Genomic DNA, 24,310 nt, shown 5'->3' with positions numbered 1-24,310 from the left:
GTTTTTTTCCCTTGAGTAAAAAAACCAAGGATTTATTTTGCTTGCTATCTACCTTATAACATACAAGTAAATATGGGGGAATGATTAAGATATCGTCGGGTCTGGGCAGAGTCTCCTTAGTCTTCTTCGGAAATTGAGTCATTGGTGTATTTTCTTGGCCTTACTTTTGGTGTGGTTGGATCAGGACAAACTGGTAATGTTTCTGCAAAGGAACTCTTCGTATTTGATCACTTCAGCACCGTTGATGTAGATTGGGGTATGTACTCCACCACTTTCTGAGGTTGACGACTAGCTTTTATTTTTTTTCTGCCATTGAAGGAGAGGTGGTTGTTTTGACACAGTTTTACTTGGTTTTCTCTCTCATTCCTGTTCTCGGTTCATTATTGTTCAACATGTGGCCTACTACAGAGAGGTTACCTCCAAACCTGTAAATGTAGCTGGAGCAGACTGGCCACACAGTCAGAGTAGGGAGCTGAGAACGCATCCCTGTGGGGTGCCAGTGTTGAAATTTATCCTAGAGAATGTTTTCCCACTAATCGCACTGATTACAGTCTATGGGTCAAGAGTGAAGTATCCAATGGCAGAGGGGCATGCTGAGTCCTAGATCCAGGAGATTGGTTGGAATAATGATGTTAAAAGTGGAGATGTAGTCTAATGTAGGTGTTCTTACCCAGATTTCCAAGGATGGGTATAGGCCCATGGAGAATGGTGTCTGCCATGGGTGTGTTCAACAGTTAACCGATATACCGAGTTAACCATATTAACCGACAACAGAATAATGAAATTCTTACTTACAACAGCCGAACAGGCCTGTAAACACATAAATTAAACAAAAAAAAATGATTAGCCCCAATACTACTACAAAAAAACCTGAAGTCCTTAGCTCAACCAAGCTCATAGTTAGTGTTTTATAGTGTTAAAGATCCTAATGGTTGCTGGAAAAAGCTGTTCTTGAAGGGTGTTAAAATGCATACATGGTGTTATTTATTAGCAGAAGTGTAGAATATAAGGGCAAGGAGGTTATTCTAATGTTATGTACAGTTCTAGTTTGGCCACAGTACAAGTACCGTCTACAGTTCAGCGATGTGACAAAAACATCTGATTCACTCCAGAGGATGTAGTGGAGAATTATGATCATGTCATGACTGGCAAATCATTGCGATGAGAAAAAAATGAATGAAGGTTATTTTTCAGAAACTGGAAGCTGAGGGGACAAATAAGGCGTGTGTTCTTTTGAGAAGCCCAGATTGGCTAAATTGGAATCCTAGAACCTTTAGTGGTGGATGAAAGGGTGGTAGGGAAACTCACTAAGTGGGGGCTAGTGGGCTGAGAGGGTATCGGAAGCTGGGTTAGGGTTGAGAGGCTGAAATCTTTACATTTGAATAGTCACTGATGAGCCATCACTTGGAGAGCTACACACTGCTAGAAAATTAAATTAGACTTAACATCTTCTTTATGACTCACAGAACTGCCTCCCTGGTTCCAAATATTCAATGGTTTGCAAACAGTTTTGGAAATACTTCATATCATATCCACTGCATGAATTTTAATCTCCTATAAGTCCTTAAATTCTTTTGCATTAGCCAAGTATGGCCTACTTCCCAGATATCTATTTTGAGTTTTCTTAATCCAATTATTTCTTGGTGATGTTTATCTTGTTTGTCGACTGGTGGTTTACCAACAACCATGGTACAAGTTTAGTCTTATAATTTCCTGACAACTTCTGGTGGAATGTCACCTTTATTCTGTTATAGCCCATGTAGGCAATGTTTTTTCCTCATTGCTGCAAAACTTTGTAATAGAAAAAATGACAAACTTAAAATCCCACAAGTAGACCAGCAACATTGCTGGGTAATTCTTGTAACGTTTGCCAGAATGTGGAACACTTATTGGTCTAATTTTTAATTTACTGCATTGCTTGTACATCTTAATTATGAAGGTTGGAGTTAACTTTGTGTAATCTCACAGGAAGCAGAGTCTACATCCATCCAGGCAGCCGACAGTACTGCAACTAATGGCAACATTATTCCCACAGATAAAAGGTAAGAACCCAAATATAAAAAAAATAATTGTCGTCATCCATCAGGTAAAAAAACAATTGGAGTAGGACATTGGAGAGTTTTATCTATGGTTCAATGAAAAAGTGAGGTTTAGGTTTAGTTACTGAGATATAATCATTACAATAAAATAAATCTAAAATCAAAATACTGAAAATAATTGACAGGTCAGGTAGCATCTATGGAGAAGTTAACATTCAAGATCTGGTGGAACGTCATTGACCTTAACATTAAATCGCTCTCACTCCACAGATGCTACTTGACCAGAATATTTCTAGCAATTTTGGATTTATTGCAATTGTTTAGATCTGAAGTATTGGCTTTTGAATTGCAATCATTGAAAGTTTGTTTCGGGAAAGAAATGTGCAAAGACCTGAGGTATTGATTAATGTTCCTTTTGATCAGTAATCAGTACCCAGTAATGTAACCATTTTTGCACTGAGTGAACACTAAATGTAACATTTTAATGGCTGGCTGGTTTTTGTTTAATGTCTTGGGTTTTCTGCCGTTAATCTAATGGCACATTCTACTCTCTTTTTGCAATATGAGGTGTTGTTCTACCAATCTGCATGTGGCCTCTTCTACCACTGTCTGCGGAGGTACTCCCAGAATCACAGTGTGGCTTCCGCCCACCCAGAGGTACAGCAGACATGATATTCACAGCATGCCAACTCCAGGAAAAAAGCCGTGAACAAAGGCAGCCTTTGTACATAATAATAATAATAATAAAAAAAATTTATGGGTGCCTTTCAAGAGTCTCAAGGACACCTTACAAAAATTTAGCAAGTAGAGGAAAAACATGTAAGCGGAATGAAATAAATAGTAGAGACATGACTAGTACACAAATTAAAGACAGAATTCAATTCAAAACACAATATGAGGCAATTCAAGCACAGATGAAAAGGGAGGGGGACGTGGGGCTAAGGATAGGCAGAGGTGAAGAGATGGGTCTTGAGGCGGGACTGGAAGAAGGTGAGGGACACGGAATTGCGGATCAGTTGGGGGAGGGAGTTCCAGAGCCTGGGAGCTGCCTTGGAGAAGGCTCTGTCCCCAAAACTGCGGAGGTTGGACTTGTGGATGGAGAGGAGACCGGCTGATGTGGATCTGAGGGACCGTGAGGGTTGGTAGGGGGAGAGGAGGTCAGTGAGATATGGGGGGGCCAGATGGTGGAGGGCTTTGTAGGTGAGGACCAGGATTTTGTAGGTGATCCGGTGGGAGATGGGAAGCCAGTGAAGTTGTTTGAGGACTGGAGTGATGTGATGCCAGGATTTGGTGTGGGTGATGAGTCGGGCGGCTGCGTTCTGGACCAGTTGGAGTCGTTTGATGTAGGTGGAGCTGATGCCAAGGAGAAGTGAGTTGCAGTAGTCCAGTCGGGAGGAGATGAAGGCATGGATGAGTCTTTCAGCAGCGGGAGGTGTGAGAGAGGGTCTGATTTTGGCGATGTTGCGGAGGTGAAAGAAGGAGGTTTTAATGACATGGCGGATGTGAGGCTCAAGGGAGAGGGTGGAATCAAAGATCACGCCAAGGTTGCGGGCCTGGGGAGATGGGGAGACAGTGGTGCCGTCGATGGTGAGAGTGGGGTTATTGATTTTGCTGAGTGTGGATTTGGAGCCTATGAGGAGGAATTCTGTTTTATCGCTGTTGAGTTTGAGGAAGTTATGTTGCATCCAGGTTTTTATAGCTGACAGACAGGTGTTGATATGGGAGAGGGGGGGGGTGTGGGGGGATTTGGTGCCGAGGTAGATCTGGGTGTCATCAGCGTAACAGTGGAAGTCCAGGTTGAAGCGGCGGAGTATCTGACCAAGGGGGAGGATGTAGATGATGAAGAGGAGGGGGCCGAGTACGGAGCCTTGGGGAACGCCTTGAGTGACTGTGGCTGTAGCAGAGGTGTGGTTATGGAGAGAGATGAAGTGGGATCTGTTGGAAAGGTAGGAACGGAGCCAGCTGAGTGCAGAACCTTCAATGCCGAGGTCTTTGAGTCTGGTGAGCAAGATGTTATGGTTCACTGTATCGAAGGCTGCGCTCATGTCGAGGAGGATGAGGATGTTGAGGGAACCAGTGTCAGCAGAGGTGAGGAGGTCGTTGAGGACTTTGAGGAGAGCAGTTTCTGTGCTATGGAGGGGGCGAAAGCCAGATTGGAGGGGTTCAGATAGGTTAAACGCAAGGAGGTGGGAATGAAGTTGTGACGCAACGATAAGCTCCAGGGTTTTTGAAAGAAAGGGGAGGTTTGAGATTGGGCGGTAGTTAATGAGAGAGGAGGGATCAAGACCAGGTTTCTTTAAGATTGGTGTGACAGCAGCAGTTTTGAAAGCGGAGGGGACAATTCCTTGGGACAATGAGGAGTTGAAGAGATTAGTGAGGTAGGGACAGAGAACGGGGAGGCAGGACTTCAGCAGGGGAGTGGGGAGAGGGTCGAGGGAGCAGGTAGTGGGTTTGGAAGAGCTGATGAGTTTGGAGATTTCAGTAGGGGTGACTAGGTCAAACTGGGAGAGGAAGCAGTGTGGAGGAGGGGTAAGGAGGTCAGTGGAGATGTTGAAAGGAGGGGCCTTGGTAGGTGGTGGAGTAGATGCTGGGGAGTCGGGTACAGGGGATAAAGATTGATAGATGGTGCTGATTTTATCAGCGAAAAAGTGGAGGAATGAGTTGCAGAGACCCGGAGTAGAGGTAGGGAGAGTGTTGGCTCGAGGCTTGAGGAGGTTGCCCACTGTGGAGAAGAGGGTTCTGTGGTTTAGGCAGGGGTTGGTGAATATGGAGGAGAGGTAGGCAGATTTTGCAGCAATGAGGGCATCTTTGTAGTCAGTGAGGTGGAGTTTGTAAGCTTCATGGTGGACTGTGAGAGATGATTTATTTGTGAGTCGTTCAAGTCGGCGACCAGTCTGTTTCAGCTTACGAAGTGCAGGTGTGTACCAGGGTGAAGATGTGTTGAAAGTTACGGTTCTTGTTTTGAGGGGGGCCAGAATGTTAAGGGAGGTAGACAAGGTGGAGTTGAGATGGTTTATGAGATCATCAGGTGAGATATGGGTTGAGTCCAGGGGGAGAGTGGTGGAGAGCAGGTCAGAGAGATGGTGGGGATCGATGGATTTTAGATTACGGAAGGTGATTTCTCGGAGGAAGCGGGGGTGAGGTGTCGGAGAAGGGATGGTGAACCGTATAAGCTTATGATCAGAGAGGGGGAAGAGGCAAGGATGGAGGTCGAGTACCGGTTGATTTGTGGAGCAGACCAGGTCAAGGAAGTGACCTTTGTCATGGGTGGGAATGGTGACGTGCTGAGTGAGAGAGAAGTTGTCAAGTAAAAAGGCGAATTCAGATGCGAGCTTGCAGGTGGGGGAGTCCATATGAATATTTAAGTCACCAAGTAGCAGCAGACGTGGGGAGAGGGATGAGGCAAGTATGAGGAGTTCAGTGAAGTCAGATAGGAAGGAGGGGTTTGGTTTAGGTGGCCGGTAAATGAGGATGACTGTCATGGAGGAAAGGGCTTTGAAGGCGAGGAATTCAAATGATGCTACTGGGGGGAGGGCGAGTTCAGTGATCCGAAAGTTCTGGTTGAAAATAACAGCGAGGCCACCTCCATGGCGGGAGGGGCGGGGCTTGGAAATGTAATTAAATCCAGGTGGGGATGTTTGATTGAGGGAGAAGAAGACATTGGGTTGTTGCCAGGTTTCAGTGAGCAGAAGGAAGTCCAGAGTGTTGTCAAGGATTAGTTCATGGAGGGCAAGGGCTTTGTTGTTGAGCGACCTGGTGTTGAGGAGGGCAAAGTTGGCATTGTGAGAGGGTGGAGGGATGGGGGCAGGCTGGAGAGATCTTAAGTTGTCCCAATTGACAGTGCATGCGGTCAGCTGGGATAGGGGGTGACGCGGTTGAGGGGGGGCAGAGCGTGGTAGTGAGCAGATGGATAGAATGGAATGTCCGTGGTTGAAGTAAACAAGCTTGCGTCGAGAGCCTCTGTGGATGAAACGGGGTTGACGTAGAAGTCTAAGCTGTTTAATGACTTGGATGCAGGATGGGATGTGGTTGTTGAAGAGACCAGTCAGTTGCAGAGTTGAGTATTTGAGCATGACGAGGAGCCCAAGCAGCTGCAGGAAGCAGCAGAGAGGTTGTCTCTGAGGGTGAGGGTGCAGAGAGGTGTCCAGCAGAGAAGGTGAAGAGGGGTGTCCAGCAGTGAGGGTGCAGAAAGGTGTCCAGCGGTGCAGGTGGAGAAAGTATCCAGCGGTGAGGGAGCAGAGAGGTTGTCCAGCAGAGCGGGTGCAACGAGGTGTCCAGCAGTGAGGGAGCAAAGAGATTGTCCAGCAGTGCAGATGCAGCGAGGTGTCCAGCATTGAGGGAGCAGATGGGTTGTCCAGCAGAGCAGGTGTAGAGGTAGTCCAGCGATGAGGGTGCAGAGAGTATCCAGCAGTGCAGGTGCAGAGAGGTTGTCCAGCAGTGCAGGTGCAGAGAGGTGTCCAGCGTCGATGGTGCACAGGCACAGGCACAGGCAGATAACAGACAGGCAGGTAGGTAACAGACAGGTGACAAAAGGGGGGGGGGGGGAACGGCGGGCGGAGAAGCGGCGAACAATCAACGGCAGCGTCCTCTCCGGGCAGCGTGCAGGGGTCTAGCGGTTCTAGCGGCTAGCAATATAGGCCGCAGGGCGACAATCGTTCCACGGCCGAAAAACGGCCAAAAACGCCACAGACCACCGCAACCGGAGCGACCCTCCAGTGGTCCCTCGTCAGGTGGTAGGTCCAGGCCTCGTCCGGGATGGAAATATACCGCAGTCGGCAATTGAAGCAATTGAAGCCGACTCGCTATACGGGACCGTTGTCAATTTGAATCTGCCGCCGCCGCCGCCATTTTGCAAAGTTGTGCGGAGAAGCCTAAAATATCTTCTGTACATGGCCTTCATATACCTGACAAAGGCTTTTGACTTGATAGACCACCAGGTTCTTTGGAGCATACTATCAAGGTACGGTTGTCACGGCAAGTACATCAGAATATAGAGGTGTCTACATGATGGCATGTCGGTCACAGTGCTGAGAAACTGCGGCTCTGAGTCCGAGCCCTTCACTGTGGAAACGAGGATCAAACAGAGATGCATCATCGCACCCACCCTGTTTGTCGTCTGTATTGCTGCCATACTTCACCTCATTGGTGAAGAGTTGCCACAGGGGATCCCAATCCTCTACAGAACCTTAGTAGGTTGAAGGCCAAGAGCAAAGTCAGTAACACCACCATCATGGAGCTTCAGTACGCGGACGACTGCGCCATTGCAGCACACGCTGCAGAAGACCTCCAGGGCCTGGCCTTAAATATCAAGAAGACGACACCACTCTTGAAAACGTTGACCACTTCCCCTACCTTGGCAGCATTCTTTTTACAAAAGCAGACATCGACTTGGAGGTCAACCATCGCTTTAGTTGTGCCAACATTGCCTACACCAGACTCAGGAAAAGAGTCTTTGAAGACTGAGACCTAAAGGCTCAAACAAAAAACTGCTGGACTACAGAGCCGTTGTCCACTCCACCCTGTTGTATGGAGCCGAGTCATGGACCACCTACATACAGCAGGCATCTGAGAGCCCTGGAACAATAACATTAAAGATCCTTACGAAAGATTCTGAAGATCAGCTAGGACAAACGCACCAACATCCGCGTTTTGGAGGAAGCCAACATGACCAGCATCACCACCACAATAATGCGGCACTAACTTCGACGAACTGGCCATGACATCCGCATGTCCAACACACGTCTCCCTAAACAAATCCTGTACTCTCAATTGAAGGAAGGTCGGCGGGCCAATGAAACTCTTCACGGACAACCTCAAGAACAGTCTGAAGAAATTTCACATCACATCGAGCAACTGGGAGCACATTGCACTGGGCAGGCGCTCCTGGAGGAAATCCGTGCAGGAAGGAGCTGCACGTCACGAAATGGAACTTCGCCTGTCGCAGAAATAAAGTGACAGCATCGTAAGGGGAGAGAGAGAAGGGGGCTCGACGACTATCAACCACCACCAGTCTTCGTTGCCCATGTTGCACAAAGGTGTGTGGATTGCGGATCGGCCTCTACAGACATCTGCAAGCCCACAAGTAGACACCCTATGGAGAGGAGAGGACAGTCATCCTCGTTTCGAGTGACCGCTGATGATGATGTGGCCTCACTCTGGCAATGGAGGAGCCCAGGATAGAGAGGTCAGTATTGGCAGGGGAGGTAAAATGGTTAGCAACCGGTAAATCAAGTAGGCTTTGGCGAGCCAAGCACGAGTGTTTGGCGAAAGTTGCCAAGTCTATGCTTGACTCGCCAATATAAAGAAGGCCACAATAGGAACACCAAATGCAGTAGATAAGGTTAGTGGAAGTGTTGGAGAATGATGTGTTGGTTGCAGAGGTTGGTGGGGTGGAAGGTGAAGACCAAGGGAACTCTGTCCTTAATCTGCCTGGGAGGAGTAGACATGGGTGAGAGATCATCTATGACAACAGGAGGACATCATGTTAACTATTGAAAGAGATATCTCAAATTTTTCTCAACCTCCCTATTCAAATGCTTGTTGTCATTAATTGTCATTGAAGGGGTTGACATTATGCTGGCTGAGCAACCATTAAAGAATTCTCATAGAAGTTGAGATCTGGGAGCAGTGGTTTTTACATTATTTTAAGTACTAAATAAATTTGAAACATACATTACTTCAAGTCGATGCTGAAATACCAGAAATTTGTTTCAACAAAATACCTTATTTTGTGCAATATAGGATCACTTTGCTATGCAACCATTATGTTATTTAAAAACACACACTGTGTAAATTGATGATGTAATCATATCATCAATTTGTAATCAAATGTTTGTTCAGGTGATTTCCTTTGATTGTGTTGGAAAAGGTTACTGGCAACACGGCTTGTAATATGCCAAATTGCAGAACAGGTTTGGAGTGAATAGTATTAACCGCTTAGCTCTGAACTTGGTGTGAGTGTGTAGAATGTCGAAACGGTGTGGTAGTTTGTAAAATTCTGGCCAAAAGCGAGGCACGTTTTTAAAATATGATGATTTGTGGAATGTACGTTTAATTACTAAATTACTATTCTAGTCGAGCTAGGAGAATTGAGTTTGTATCCTATTCTAGGTTAACGAATTAAGGCAATTTACCCAAATGTTTTTAGTGATGGCGAAGGAACTATATCAAATTTTAAAAGACTGGACACCAACTTCCATAACAAATGGAAATCTGGCTCTTCAAAGTGATTAACTGCCATGAGAACTGAAGAAGTTAGAAGAGTTCGGCAGCTGATTAACATCTGCAGAACGAGAAACGGTCAACTTTTCAGATGATTATTGGCTCTTCGTTTTTCTGTAGATGCTGCTTGAACTGAGTTTTTCTGCCAATCATGGTCTTCATTTCAGATTTCCAGTGTATGCAGATATTTTTTTCGTTGATTTGTCTTGAGATGGCTCAATCAGTTCAAGGGGAATTGAGACTGCCGGTGGCTTCCAGTTTTATAAAGATGCATTTTTTTTAAAATAACGAGAGTTTTGAAAGATAGAGCCTATCTGAGAGTAAATTCTGAGAGGTCATTTTCTCCTGTATGCAGAGTCCAGGGTGCACAAAAAATGTCTGAGGGTGGTGAATTTTTGTCGTGCTCTACCTCGGAGCTGTGGCTACTGAGAGTAGTAAATGCAAGACTGCAATAGATTTTTGGCCTACTGTGGATTTGAGAAGTATGGTGTGATTGGACAGGAAAATCGAGCTGAAGCCAAAGATCAAATCAGCCACAGTCTTTCTAAATTGTGCAGCAGGCCTGAAGGGCCTCAAAATCATGAAATGAATAGATCGGGTAGATGCACAGAGTCTTTTACCCAAAGTAGGGGAATCGAGGATCAGAGGATATAGGTTCAAGATGAAGGGGAAAAGATTTAATAGGAATCCGAGGGGTAACTTTTTCACACACAGGGTGGTGGGTGTATGGAACAAGCTGCCAGAGAAGGTAGTTGAGGCTGGGACTGTCCCATCGTTTAAGAAACAGTTGGACAGTTACATGGATAGGACAGGTTTGGAGGGTTATTATGGACCAAGCGCAGGCAAGTGGGATTAGAGTAGCTAGGACATTGTTGGCCAGTGGGTGAGTTGGGCCGAAGGGCCTGTTACCACACTGTATCCCTCTATGACTGTACAACTTCCTCATATTCCTATGTGTCTCTGACTCGATAATTTCCATCCCAGAATATTTTGAAAGAAATACGTGAGGAAATTAGGAAAGTAATAATTTAGAGACGTGCTCCAGATTCAGAAATTCCGTTTTGGATTTAGTAAGTTGTAAATACTATTCCATCGTTTGATAATGGAGAAAACCAAATAGCAATCGATCAGTTGATTTATCGGGGGTCTCTTATTTTCCACCTCTTTGTTGAATGGATTTGTACTGTATTTCCAGTATCCTGAATTTATTTAAGGAAATACATTTATAGACTAAAGGGCACCAAGCAACATGGGAAGAGAGTCGAAATATAGGGATCAGACATCGAAGGACATTTCTTTATGCATTTGCTCTGGATTTTAAGAAATATCTATATAACCGTGATGGATTTAAAATTTTGAGTAACAAGTGATTTTCTTTTTACATTTTCTAGGATAGGTTTCCTTGGTCTTGGCTTGATGGGAAGTGGAATTGTTGCAAATCTCTTGAAGATGGGGCACATTGTTACAGTGTGGAATCGCACAGGAGAGAAGGTATGGCTTTTTGAAACTTGTACTATCTTTTGCCACGCTTGCTTAGTTATTGCATGTTAATGAGTACCACTCCTACATTTGAATAAGAATGTCATGACTGATTCCAGAGACCTTAGTTTCTTAAACCAAACGCTCCAAAATGCTGAGTTTTGGGTCTCTGGTTCAAAGTTTTAGAATAAAATAACATAGAGAATCAACAGAGAAGTTCTGTATTTCAAAGCCAATTTTTTTTTTTTTAACCAATATCACTGAAAAACAATTTGTGAAAACTAGTAAATGTAAACGGGTTGTGAAAAGTAATAGAGAAATTCCATTATATTTACCCGTTTCAAGCGTCTTAATTGGTTATGAAGTATTTTTGGATTCTGCGCACATTCTTTCCTTCTCTGGTATGGTTAAAGTAAAGGGTGCAGGACCACTGTCATTGGTTTTATGTAATAAATTCATTTTTTGATGAAGCTGGAGGCATTTCATAGTAGCTGTATGGCGCTGTCATTAACGGGCTCTTTTTGAAATATGAGTGAACTATTTGCTCTATTAAGTGAAAATTTATAAAATTTGTCTTATATTTTGTGACAGTGCGACCCTTTCCTCCACGAAGGGGCTGGTTTAGGACGGACACCAGCAGAGGTTGTTTCGACTTGTGATATCACACTCTCTTGCATTTCTGACCCAAAGGCAGCTAAAGATGTAAGTACATTTAATGTTTCTTAATTGATGGACCAAGCAGCGAATATCCATTATGATATTAGCAATTGTGGAGATTATTTTTAAACACTGCTTAGATTTATAGCAGGAAACAAGATTTTGGGGGGATTTCAATGTTTTCCCCCCTTTTGGAACCCAGAGTTATGAACCATTGTTTCAGAATAAGTGACCACCTGTTTAAGACAGAGTTCAGGACGAATTTCCTCTCTTCAGCGTATCTTTGACATTCTCCAGCTCCAAGAGATGTACATGTCTTGTTATCAATCTTGGCTATAAATATATTCAGATTTTGTCTATGCAGAAGTCAAAGGCTGAAGGAAATGAACAGGAAAATGTACTTGAGGCCAAGTTCAGATCAGCACTGATCATCTTGAATGGTGAACCAAGCTTCACAGGCTGGATGACCTGTACCTATTTCTTGCATTTGTGAAGATTAATACAGTGCTTTTAATCTTAATACAGTGCTTTTAAATTAATCTTAATAGAAAGAAACTGATATCTGATCAGTTAAATTTTCTTTGACCTTTCAGTTGGTTCTGGGTCCCAGTGGGGTTCTACAAGGGATTCGACCAGGCAAATGTTACGTTGACATGTCCACATTGGACCCTGAGACTTCCACAGAAATCTCGCAGGTAATGAGATAAACTTGTATTTTTGGAAATTTGGCCATTGTTTAATTCAGTCAATGTGAAATGTATATAACATACTTCAGAGATTTCATGCAATGAAATTAGTTTGATTTGTTGAGTGCACTAATGTAAATACAGCCATTCTGTAACTTTGCATAATTTTTTATTTGATATGGTTTATCATGTTCCACTTAACCACCACATACTTTTTTTGTCAAAGATGATTGGCAGGTCAGAAATTTGGATGGAAAATGATAGCCAGCGTGGAACCTACTAAGCAAGGGAAATTAGAGTGAGGAAACAACTGGCTGTATGTAAATACACTGAGTTTCTAAAGATAGTTAAAATTAATGGAAAAGGTATTGGTTGTGTAGAAAATGGGTCTATGGAATTAATAATGGAAAAAAAATGGGGCTAAACAGGTAATTTGGGTCAGTCTTCATTGTTGAGGAAATGAGTAACATCCCTGCTATAGCTCTAGGTTAAGTATTGCGGGATGAACTCGGGAAGAGAGGGATGATCTCAATCACCAGAGAATTCCTGAGATTTGGGGACTGTCTCTTTAGATGTAAAATAGAGAACATAATTCCTTTCATTCAAAAGGGGAGGGAAACAAAAAGCAAGAAATTACAGGATAGTAGCATAACATCTGTCTTGGGTAAATTGTTACTCGTTTTTACTGTACATATTGTAATGGGGAACTAAGATAATTACAAGGTAATTGCACAAAAGTACAGTAATTAGGAAACCTAGCTGTCATTATAGTTAGACGTTATAATGGGGGATGTAGATTAGTGAATGACAGTTTTTTGTGTTGACTGGTTTAATAGGCCTGGCTTGCATCCATTAGGTGTAGGAGTTCTTCAAAACAAAAGTCCTGCAAAAATAAAAAAGGGAGAAATTGTTGGATATTCTATGAGATTTCCAGGAAACATTTGATGAGGTGAAGGATCAAGAATCACTGCAGAAAATAAAAGCTGCGAGTGCGGGATTGAAGATTCACTGGTGGACAAGAAATTGAGAGAGGGCATAATTTTCTGATTGGAATGATTCAATAAGTGACTGCTTGGGCCTTGACTTTATACTGTTTTATGATAATGGATTGGATGAAAACACCAAAGATATGATTAGTAAGTTTGGGATAATATAAAGATTTAAGTAAGAAGGTAAGCAGGTAGGTAAAGATCTGGTCTGTGGAGGAAAGAGGAAAAAATGCTAAATGGCCCATTTTTGATTGGAAGCTCGTTGTTTGTGCATGAGTCACAAAGGCACAGCAACTAATGAGAAAATCTAACAATTATGCTAGCAATAAATACAAATAAGAAGCTGTGTTTGTTATCTATGGCATGGCGAGACCACATCTGAAGTACAGAATATTACAATAGCCTCCTTATTTATGGATGAATGTAGATATGTGGAAAACAATTCGGTCTAGTAAGGTCTGGTAGTTGAGATTAATGATTTGCCTTAAGGAAAGTTTAAATAAGTATCTGTTGGAATTTAGAGCAGGGGGAGATGGCCCGATTAAAGTATAAATCATAAAGTAGTATAAATCTTTGGCAATCTCTTCCTCTAAGGGATGCAGTCTTTGAATATTTTTCAGGCAGGTGTAGACACATTCTTTATAAGGGGATGAAAACTCACCTGGCAATACGGGTATAATCAAATCCACCATGATCTTATTTAATAGTGGACCAGACCCGAGGGACTAAATATCCTACTTCTGTTCTGTTCTGAATTTGAATGTCTGTAATTTAATGGAGCTTCTGGAATTTATTTGGCCTTCTGGTTGCACAACGGTATCTCAAGAATAAGATGCAACATCAGCCTCAAATCTACATTGTGGGTTGTTTAAATCAAATGTCAAGCTCTGAATTCCAGTAGAAGTTAATCTCATTCAGTAATGTAGAACACTGCAGTTTCCTTATATTAGTTTTAGTCTCTTGCCAGAATTGTACCTCCTACTGTTTAATCCATTAGTGTAATCTAACTTTTGTTCTCTGTTCTTTATTTGCTTGTGAATCTTTTCCTAGTTTTTCAGCAAAGACGTGTTCTTTTCACTCAGCTTCCAGTTTGTTTTTGTTGCTTTCTGTTAGTTTGCTCTATTTTGTTAACCCAGCACTTGACGTAAAATATTTATGTAAAAAGTAGATAAAGTGACTTTGCAAACTCATTTGCTGTGATGCTATGTGGTTTCATTTGAATATTTGAGAGTTGATCTTGGTATATCTGAATTTGCTGAGCTAAGATTTAGAAACAAGGCATGGAACAACAAGATTTATTTCTGCATGTGTGCAGAGGCAAACTCAGCTCTATTCTTAATTATTGTCTATAGCCCTTCCCAGAAAGTGGATGGGGGCAATTTGACAGAATTGATGAATGCAAAGTGTTTCAAATCAGCCAGCACTTTAATTTCTCCTTGAGTATTCTTTAACTAAATAAGGAGAATGTGCATTCATATTTTATCACATTTTTTGTTGGTAAGTTGGAGGCTTTTCATACCAGGAATTAAATTACACTCTGGTTTCAAAATACTCACTGGATATAGCATTAAAGACCTCAAGTGGGTGGTTTTGGTTTGCTGGCCAAATTTTCAGAGTAGGTAACGGGCATTTAGTGCTGCAACCGCATTCTCTGATTCCAGTAGATCAGTCTGAAGAAGGGTCTCGACCCAAAATGTCACCCATTCCTCTTCTCCAGAGATGCTGCCTGTCCCGCTGAGTTACTCCAGCATTTTGTGTCTATCTCTGATTCCAGTGCTGTGTCTGGTGCTTCATTAAGATCTCAGGTTGGTGGGTCTTACCTAGGGTACTTTTCTAGGCGACAAGATGGCACAGTAGCCAGGACTGATCTGTAATGATTACTCTATTACATAGGTGATCACTTCCAGAGGGGGGCGCTATCTCGAAGCACCAGTCTCAGGGAATCGGCAGCTATCGGAAAATGGAATGCTGGTGATCCTTGCAGCTGGAGATAAGGCTTTGTTTGATGATTGTAGCAGCTGTTTTCAGGCCATGGGGAAGAAGTCTTTCTATTTGGGTAGGTCTGTGCTTATAGAATCCTCCAATATTTCTCCTTTAAAAATATTTTTGAATTGCTTATTATCAGAAATTTTTCATTTATTCTGGTGAAGGGGCAAGGTTACTGATAAATTAAACGATGTAGTATTTAAAATACATTTGATAGGAAGCCAAATCACATTCCATCAGATTTAATCATTTGTTTTGCAACCAAATATTAGTTGGAGTCTCAGTTACTGAATTTAAAAAATGTATTTAAAGCATTGATGAACCTGGTCTTCAGATTTGGATTTTGCCGTTTGTTTATCGTGTGCATGTGTTGAACCAGCCAGTACGAGTCTGGGCAGGAAACTGCCCATAATATTTGCTCCAAAATAAATGTTAATCAATAATGTTACATGTTCAATCCTCATAACATGAAGGCTTTTCACCATGCACAAGATAACGATAGTTGGCATTTAATGTAAAAATTATATATTTAACTCCATTCCGAAATTTACTTTCTTATTTTCCTTTTGTGTTATGCTGTATGTGGAATACATGGATGACTAGTCTAAATGAGTTTCTTTTTCGTTTTCAGGAGAGGTGGGCAATGCCTCGAAGATGATGCTGATTGTAAATATGATCCTGGGCAGTTTCATGGCTTCTGTCGCAGAAGGCTTTACATTGGCTAAAATAGTCAGCCAATCGCAAGATGTATTGCTTTACATCCTCAGTCAGGGACCCTTAGCGTGTGCTTTTTTGGACCAGAAGTGCCAAAGTAACTAACTTTTGACATTTTTTAGGGATATTGGTTAAAGGGCTTTTTGTCTGAAATATCATTGACATTATGTGAACCCAGCCATTACAATTTATACAATTATGGTGCTTACAGCATTTTCTACAAATGCATCCTCTTTGTAAATTGAGCAATAGCTGTAATAAGGACAACTCATTTTTCTATGTTTAACATCTATAACCCATCCGTAGGTGACGGAGTGCTTAATCTGTGAAGCTATTGGACAGATAACCCCTTGTATAAACTTGATAACAGCTGTAAACTTTTGAAACAAAATTAACTCAAGGTTGTACGAAGCAACTCGTGTGCACGGTGGCTTCTTTTGCGCTAACCTGCAAATAATTACTTTCACTGCTCGTGAACTTGAAGATGACCTTATACTTTATTTTGGTTTGACAAAGTTACTACTCCTGGCCATGGAATGCAATTGGAATATACTATATGGTGGATGGGAATGGTTAAAGTTCATAAGATATAGGAGTAGAATTAGGCCATTCTGTCATTGCTGATCTGTTTTCCTCTCCCAACCCCATTCTCCTGCCTTCTCCCAGTAACCTTTGACATCTTTCTTAATCAACAACTTATCAATCTCCGCTTCAAAAATACTCTCCACTGCTCCCTGTGGCAGTGATGTCCACAGATTCACCACACTCTGACTGAAGAAATTCCTCCCCATCTCTGTTCTGAAGGTACATCCTTTTATTCGGGAGGCGGTGTCCTCTGGTCCTAGACTCTTCCACCACTGGAAACATCCATTTCACATCCATTATATGGCTGGTCATGAGAATTCAGTAGAAGCTAAGAATTGCCCATGTGAGCTTATCCCACTGTTATTTTTTACTCTGATGTTCTGTAAATTTATATGTAAAATTATTTTATTAATTCCAAAATGTCATGTTTTTAACTTTGAATACCATCATTGATCTTCCTACCCATTGCAGCGGCATTCTGCCGATTATTGCAGGTAACAATGATTGACCTCCAAAATAATTAACTGTACCCACTAGTGATTCTCTCATTATTAGGTATTTTACAGGGAAGCTTCAAGCCTGACTTCTTGTTGAAACACATACAAAAGGACCTTAGGCTGGCCATCGCTATGGGTGATTCAGTCAATCATTCAACTCCTGTGGCTGCTGCGGCGAATGAAGTAAGTTCTGAACACTTTATGCCCTGAATTGATAATGAAGGTACAAAAGTTTAGGGGTAACATGAGGGGGAACTTCTTTACTCAGAGAGTGGTAGCTGTGTGGAATGAGCTTCCAGTGGAAGTGGTGGAGGCAGGTTCAATTTTATCATTTAAAAATAAATTGGATAGGTATATGGACGGGAAAGGAATGGAGGGTTATGGTCTGAGTGCAGGTAGATGGGACTAGGTGAGAGTAAGTGTTCGGCACATACTAGAAGGGCCGGGATGGCCTGTTTCCGTGCTGTAATTGTTATATGGTTATAAGATAAATCAGGGAAGGTAGTGCATCCGTGGATAACAAGGGAAATCAGGGATAGTATCAAAACAAAAGATGAAACGTACAAATTAGCCAGAAAAAGCAGCCTACCAGAGGACTGGAAGAAATTCAGAGACCAGCAGAGGAGGACAAAGGGCTTAATTAGGAAAGGGGAAAATAGATTATGAAAGAAAACTGGCAGGGAACATAAAAACTGACTGCAAATGTTGTTATAGATATGTGAAGAGAAAGAGATTAGTTAAAACAAATGTAGGTCCCTTGCAGTCAGAAACAGGTGAATTGATCATGGGGAGCAAGGACATGGCAGACCAATTGAATAACTACTTTGGTTCTGTCTTCACTAAGGAAGACATAAATAATCTGCCGGGAATAGCAGGGGACCTGGGGTCAAATGAGATGGAGGAACTGAGTGAAATCCAGGTTAGCCGGGAAGTGGTGTTAGGTAAATTGAATGGATTAAAGGCCGATAAATCCCCAGGGCCAGATAGGCTGCATCCCAGAGTACTTAAGGAAGTAGCCCCAGAAATAGTGGATGCATTAGTGATAATTTTTCAAAACTCTTTAGATTCTGGAGTAGTTCCTGAGGATTGGAGGGTAGCTAATGTAACACCACTTTTTAAAAAGGGAGGGAGAGAGAAAACGGGGAATTACAGACCAGTTAGTCTAACATCGGTAGTGGGGAAACTGCTAGAGTCAGTTATTAAAGATGGGATAGCAGCACATTTGCAAAGTGGTGAAATCATTGGACAAAGTCAGCATGGATTTATGAAGGGTAAATCATGTCTGACGAATCTTATAGAATTTTTCGAGGATGTAACTAGTAGAGTGGATAAGGGAGAACCAGTGGATGTGTTATATCTGGACTTTCAGAAGGCTTTCGACAAGGTCCCACATAAGAGATTAGTATACAAACTTAAAGCACACGGTATTGGGGGTTCAATATTGATGTGGATAGAGAACTGGCTGGCAGACAGGAAGCAAAGAGTAGGAGTAAACGGGTCCTTTTCACAATGGCAGGCAGTGACTAGTGGGGTACCGCAAGGCTCAGTTCTGGGACCCCAGCTATTTACGATATATATTAATGATTTGGACGAGGGAATTGAATGCAACATCTCCAAGTTTGCGGATGACACAAAGCTGGGGGGCAGTGTTAGCTGTGAGGAGGATGCTAGGAGGCTGCAAGGTGACTTGGATAGGCAGGGTGAGTGGGCAAATGCATGGCAGATGCAGTATAATGTGGATAAATGTGAGGTTATCCACTTTGGTGGCAAAAACAGGAAAGTAGATTATTATCTGAATGGTGGCTGATTAGGAAAGGGGGAGATGCAACGAGACCTGGGTGTCATGGTACACCAGTCATTAAAAGTAGGCATGCAGGTGCAGCAGGCAGTGAAGAAGGCGAATGGTATGTTAGCATTCATAGCAAAAGGATTTGAGTATAGGAGCAGGGAGGTTCTACTGCAGTTGTACAGCGTCTTGGTGAGACCACACCTGGAGTATTGCGTACAGTTTTGGTCTCCTAATGTGAGGAAAGACATTCTTGCCATAGAGGGAGTACAGAGATGGTTCACCAGACTGATTCCTGGGATGTCAGGACTTTCATATGAAGAAAGACTGGATAGACTTGGCTTGTACTCGCTAGAATTTAGGAGATTGAGGGGGGATCTTATAGAAACTTACAAAATTCTTAAGGGGTTGGACAGGCTAGATGCAGGAAGATTGTTCCCGATGTTGGGGAAGTCCAGAACAAGGGGTCACAGTTTAAGGATAAAGGGGAAATCTTTTAGGACCGAGATGAGGCAAACTTTTTTCACACAGAGAGTGGTGAATCTCTGGAATTCTCTCCCGCAGAAGGTAGTTGAGGCCAGTTCATTGGCTATATTTAAGAGGGAGTTAGTTGTGGCCCTTGTGGCTAAAGGGATCAGGGGGTATGGAGAGAAGGCAGGTACAGGATACTGAGTTGGATGATCAGCCATGATCATATTGAATGGCGGTGCAGGCTCGAAGGGCCGAATGGCCTACTCCTGCACCTATTTTCTATGTTTCCAAGATTTTGTTATCAGTTTGGTTAATATGGATTCAATCTAGATCTTTGTACGGATTTTTATCTCTCAGACCATATGCAAACAACTGAGAATGCTGGTGTTGTGAGCATGCAACATTATTTTGTTGAACAGTGGTATAATTGTCCAAAGTGAATGCATTAATAATTAGGTTGATTTAATCAGGCCGTGTATCGCAATACTTCAACCCACAATAATCATTTGCCTCGATGGTCTTCAAAAGAGAGCTTGAATTTTATATTTTCTGCATCTCAATGGAATTAGGAATTAATTTATATTTGTGTCTAGGTGATATGTTTATTTACCTGTGTAGCTGATTAATACAACGTTTAAAAGTAGTGCAGCAATTTTCTTTTAAATTCCTCGTGGTCTTTTAGCAATATTTCAAATGTGTTTTGGAACTACTTTTTTCAGTGTTCATTAAAATCAAACATTTGACTGTTACTTTTTACTCTTTTAGGTTTTTAAGAAAGCAAAGACCTTGGATCAGTCTGAAAATGATATGTCTGCAGTGTATCTGGCCTGCAATCAGAGACCGTGACAATCTTTTAATTGTTTCTTAAAAATTTGGGGCCACTTTTTTATTTTCATATTTTCCATTATCAGTACATGGTTTACTTTTCCATACTGGCCATTGTATATATTTTCCTCTGGTGATTTGAGGATCAAATGGCTTATACCTAGCCAAATCTCGTAAATGCACTGACCTGGCACCTCTCGAGATTAAAGTGAATGTGTGCCAACCATCTGCTGCTTTTCTTTGTATAATTTTGTTAAGATGGTATGAAAGGTTGACTCGTAGAATAATCGGTTATCGATAAAGGTTCAAACTGATGTTAATCCCTAACAATTGTTTTTATTGGTTTGGTTAAGTGCCTCCTGATTGTAATTGGTGATACAGACTCCATTGCTGGTACTGCATGTTGCCATCAACGCTATTGTTCACAAAGTAACGAAGAGCAAATGTACAAAATTAAAGAATGAATATCAGGAGTACTGGAGAGAAGTGGAATACTTAAGCAGCTTCAGGCCTGTACTGTGGAGATACTGCCATGGATAATGATCCTGGTAATCTCAGTGATGTGTATATTTTAAAATATTTGGTACAAGATGAAACTTTTACTCGTGTCTTGCTTAAAGTTTCCCATGTGATTTGCTCAAGTAGGTAAAAAACACACACAATGTAATTGGAAGAAAGATTGCACAGCTTTTGAACTAGATTGTTGGTCCAATTGTTACCAGCAGTTGTTTTGCATGCAATAATTTTGAATTTGTTCGGTGCATTTAAAAAAACCTGATATTTTTGTGACTTGAAAAAGTTTTCCAAAGGGAAAAAAATGTTTTGCTGCCTTGCAAGTGGCTGCCCTCTGGGTAGTGATTTTTGTGATCAGGTTGACCTCGCTGTTTAGTTTCCTTGGTCTCAAATATTTAGGGACCCAGTAAGAAAGTTTAGACTATTAAAATGACCATGAATGTAGAAGAGGTTTGCGTAAACTGTTTATCATTTTTGATATCTTATCTATTTTCCATGCATGGTCCTACTCAACCTAAAGTTACAGGGGTTTTTTTAGAATCTCATATTTATTTACCTTTCCAGGTTTGAAAGAACCTTTCTTTTGCCCAGAAACTGATTTTATCAGTAAGGCATGCAAACAAATCAGTGTTTTTGGTTCATAACTGTGGGTCTTTGAGTTGATGTGGATGCTACTTGTGAATGCAAATTGTGTATGATACCAGCTACTTTTAATTGCTTTTATGTTGCCACAGTCTTTTGTTGCATAAAGTAGGTATGGAATGTAATATTGGTCACTTTACTGAAAGGCATGTGATCACTTTTGGCTACACCAAAGCATGATGGTCAAGTATTCAACGTGACCAAATCAATCTAATAAACCTAAAGGTAGGCCAGACTCCATTTAAGCTGCTTTTAAAATGTGTAAGGAAAGCAGCCAGATATGTTTGGAATTGAGCCCTATGCATCCGAGTGGACAGGGGATACTAATTTGGAAAAACAGTATGACATCTAAATTGCATGCACATGCCTCAATGTTGGCAATTATGCTGAGTTGCAGGTGTATTACAGTGGTTTAGATTGCTGCTCATAATTCAATGTACAGAAACATCAGTTGCCTTCAAATAATAACTTTTGCCTAATGCAAATGCCAGCTTGCATGCTCTGAAGTGAGAGTCTACTCTCTCATTTAGTGAGAAAGGAGTCTTTGTGATAACTTTATTCTTGTGAAAAGTACCACCACCATGTTTTTGGTACTAACGTTCAGACTTCTGTCAGTTATCAAACTTGGAAATTCTTGAGAGAAATGTACAGAAAAACAAGCCACGTGAAAACGTATGTTTACCTCCAATGTGGTAATGTGGTTACCTCCGTTTACGTGGACGATGTTGGTCAAACCAGCCTAATAATTTAGCGGCATAAATACCGTAAATTGCTGTGGTCAATTTGGGACTTTCATTTGTATCTGAAAAGAAATTGGCTAATGGCATAGTTTATCTTTTGAAATGCTGTACCAGATTTAGTTCAAGCTAAACATATTTTGGCAGCATGTTGGTGGTCATGAGACAACTAACTGTACATCATGCGAGCATTAAAGTTTGTGAATAGCAACACTTTGAATTGTAATGACTCTTTGAAGTCATTCCTTTAGTTGATAATTCAGAAATATAAGAACTTGATTTCAAGTCACATTAAAATATAGGCTAACAATCATTAATAGTCTTTTGCATCATATTTCTGTTATAACAATATTTTTAGAGATAATTTATTTAAGTGTGATGTAATGATTCCTGAATAGTTTTCTTGCACGAACCATTGTGTTTCCACTTTGCATTGAAGGTTGTTTACTTATGTTATTAAACGATTGCCTTGCAATGCTGAGTGACTGTGTCTGTGATAAAAAACGGTGCATATCTAGTACTACGGTTTCACAAAAATAAACTTGTGCTACAGTCATCTTAAAACTACTTGGAAATGCACTCCACAGCTGAATTTTAAGTCTTTTATGGTAGGATTGGCAACAAGATTATTCATTCAAATCTGGAGGGTTTAAACCTTCGGAGAAATGCTAGTTAATTTGATAGTTATCACTTGCAAGCCTTCTGTCAAGATTTTGGATAAATGGCTGCAGATAAACCTGAATTCTATAATGAACATGTCTATACAAACTGAAATGTTTGTGAATTGATTGTACCTTTATCTTGCTTTAAAGCTTAAAGCTCATCTGCCCACGGTCCAGTCGTGCATTTTTTTATACCGCGTATGGTATTTCACAATAAGAGAAATATTGCATGCAGAAATTGGCTATTTTTATGGATCCATAGCCATTTTGTAATGTACACAATTGTATACAATTTGTCAAATGAGTGTTCGAAAGTGCAGTGGATAATTATTTTAAACTAAATTTCAGTTTAGCTTGGTCAATAAAAGTGGTTTTTATTCAGGAAACTAATTTGTAATTGTCTGCATTTTATTTTGCTGTACAAACAGATTTACAATATGATTTAATTTTTTTAAGCAAAAAAAAAAAAAAGCCCTCCTAAATGAAAGTTCATCTTATATAATTTGATCTTTGAGAATTAAAGTTTGTTCCAGCAGCTGATACCTGATTTTGTTCTCCCAGGTCATTCTGAACCTAGGATTTGTAGATACCATCTCATGCTGGATTAGCTGTGATTGCCCTGGTATGCTTAATACTGAAATTAGGAAAGTTTGTATTATTTACTACCAATTTGAATGACTTCCACTGACCAATTGGGGAATACAACTGTCTAGATCATGTCTTCAAAATTTGAACCATATTTCATTTTGAATATGAATACCAAAATTAAAAACACTCTAAGGTAGTCACAAAATGCTGGAGTAACTCAGCGGGTGAGGCAGCATCTATGGAGAGAAGGAATGGGCGACGTTTCGGGTCGAGACCCTTCTTCAGACTGATGTCAGGGGAGGGGATGGGACAAAGACTCTAAATGCTCTAAATGACTAAAAACATGCTAAATGGTCAGCAAGTGTCCAGTGACTGTCAAGTTTATCTGAGAGGTGAAGCAACGACCAGTCTTTGGAAATAAATCTGCACCAATGGGAGGAAAGAAAACAACTAAATGGAAATTCAATACCTAACATGGGATTGCAGTATAAAATGGTTGGGCAGCTAACTTGCAAAAACTCCTGTATTGGATGAATGATGATTGCGACCACCTACCGACTTGGGTACACATGGAAAAGGCGAGTTCACATCTCCCGTTGCGGTCTGTCCAATGCTCCCAACTCCCCCTTCCTATAACATCTGTGGGTGCAGGCCCAATTGCGTCCCTCTCGCTCAAAATATGGAGTCAACTCAGGAAAAACTTCGGTTTACAAGGCCCTTCCATCTTGACCCCACTGCTTAAAAACCACATCTTTAAACCTTCAAGTACAGACCACGCATTCAAAACCTGGCATGGCAACGGTATCAGTAGTATCAAAAACCTGTACAGGGATGGCATCTTTTCGTCTTTTGCGGAGCTCTCGTCCAACTATAGCCTACCAAACTCCCACCTTTTTCGTTTTTTCCAGATTAGGGATTTTGTGAAGAAGACATTCCCCCATTTCCCAAATCGCCCCCCTGAAACCCTGACCGATACCATCTTAGCTCTAGATCCCAACCGGAAGAAATGCATCTCTGTTTTGTATAACTTGTTAGGGTCGGTTATATTGAAACCTCATACCTCATTAAAAGCTGCGTGGGAGGGTGAGCTGAATACGAAACTAACAGACCAGCAATGGGACTCTGCCTTGGATTTGATCCATTCTTCCTCCATTTGTGCCCGTCATGGCCTAATCCAATACACACAATACACAATACAATTTATTTGTCATTTGGACCCCGTTGAGGTCCAAA

The 24,310-nt window shown here is 41.5% G+C and overlaps 1 protein-coding gene across 2 annotated transcripts in view; it reads left to right on the top strand.

Annotated features, from left to right (window-relative positions):
* glyr1 (glyoxylate reductase 1 homolog) overlaps positions 1 to 22,879 on the top strand; it is a 50,151-nt gene extending 27,272 nt beyond the window's left edge. Inside the window, exons 9-16 of one of the 2 annotated variants that reach the window (XM_033040395.1) lie at positions 1,969 to 2,042; positions 10,652 to 10,751; positions 11,331 to 11,441; positions 11,990 to 12,091; positions 14,965 to 15,127; positions 15,689 to 15,868; positions 16,912 to 17,036; positions 19,876 to 22,879. In XM_033040395.1, the coding sequence (XP_032896286.1) occupies positions 1,969 to 2,042; positions 10,652 to 10,751; positions 11,331 to 11,441; positions 11,990 to 12,091; positions 14,965 to 15,127; positions 15,689 to 15,868; positions 16,912 to 17,036; positions 19,876 to 19,956 (936 nt within the window). In that variant the 3' untranslated portion in view covers positions 19,957 to 22,879. The remainder of the gene's footprint in view (positions 1 to 1,968; positions 2,043 to 10,651; positions 10,752 to 11,330; positions 11,442 to 11,989; positions 12,092 to 14,964; positions 15,128 to 15,688; positions 15,869 to 16,911; positions 17,037 to 19,875) is intronic. The other variant, XM_033040396.1, reaches the window with a different exon arrangement.
* The last annotated feature ends 1,431 nt before the right edge of the window (positions 22,880 to 24,310 follow it).

This window comes from Amblyraja radiata, chromosome 22, assembly GCF_010909765.2.
Source record: "Amblyraja radiata isolate CabotCenter1 chromosome 22, sAmbRad1.1.pri, whole genome shotgun sequence".
Lineage (NCBI taxonomy): Eukaryota > Metazoa > Chordata > Chondrichthyes > Rajiformes > Rajidae > Amblyraja > Amblyraja radiata.
Note: the sequence above shows the minus strand (reverse complement) of the source record. Positions and strands in the feature narration are given on the sequence as shown.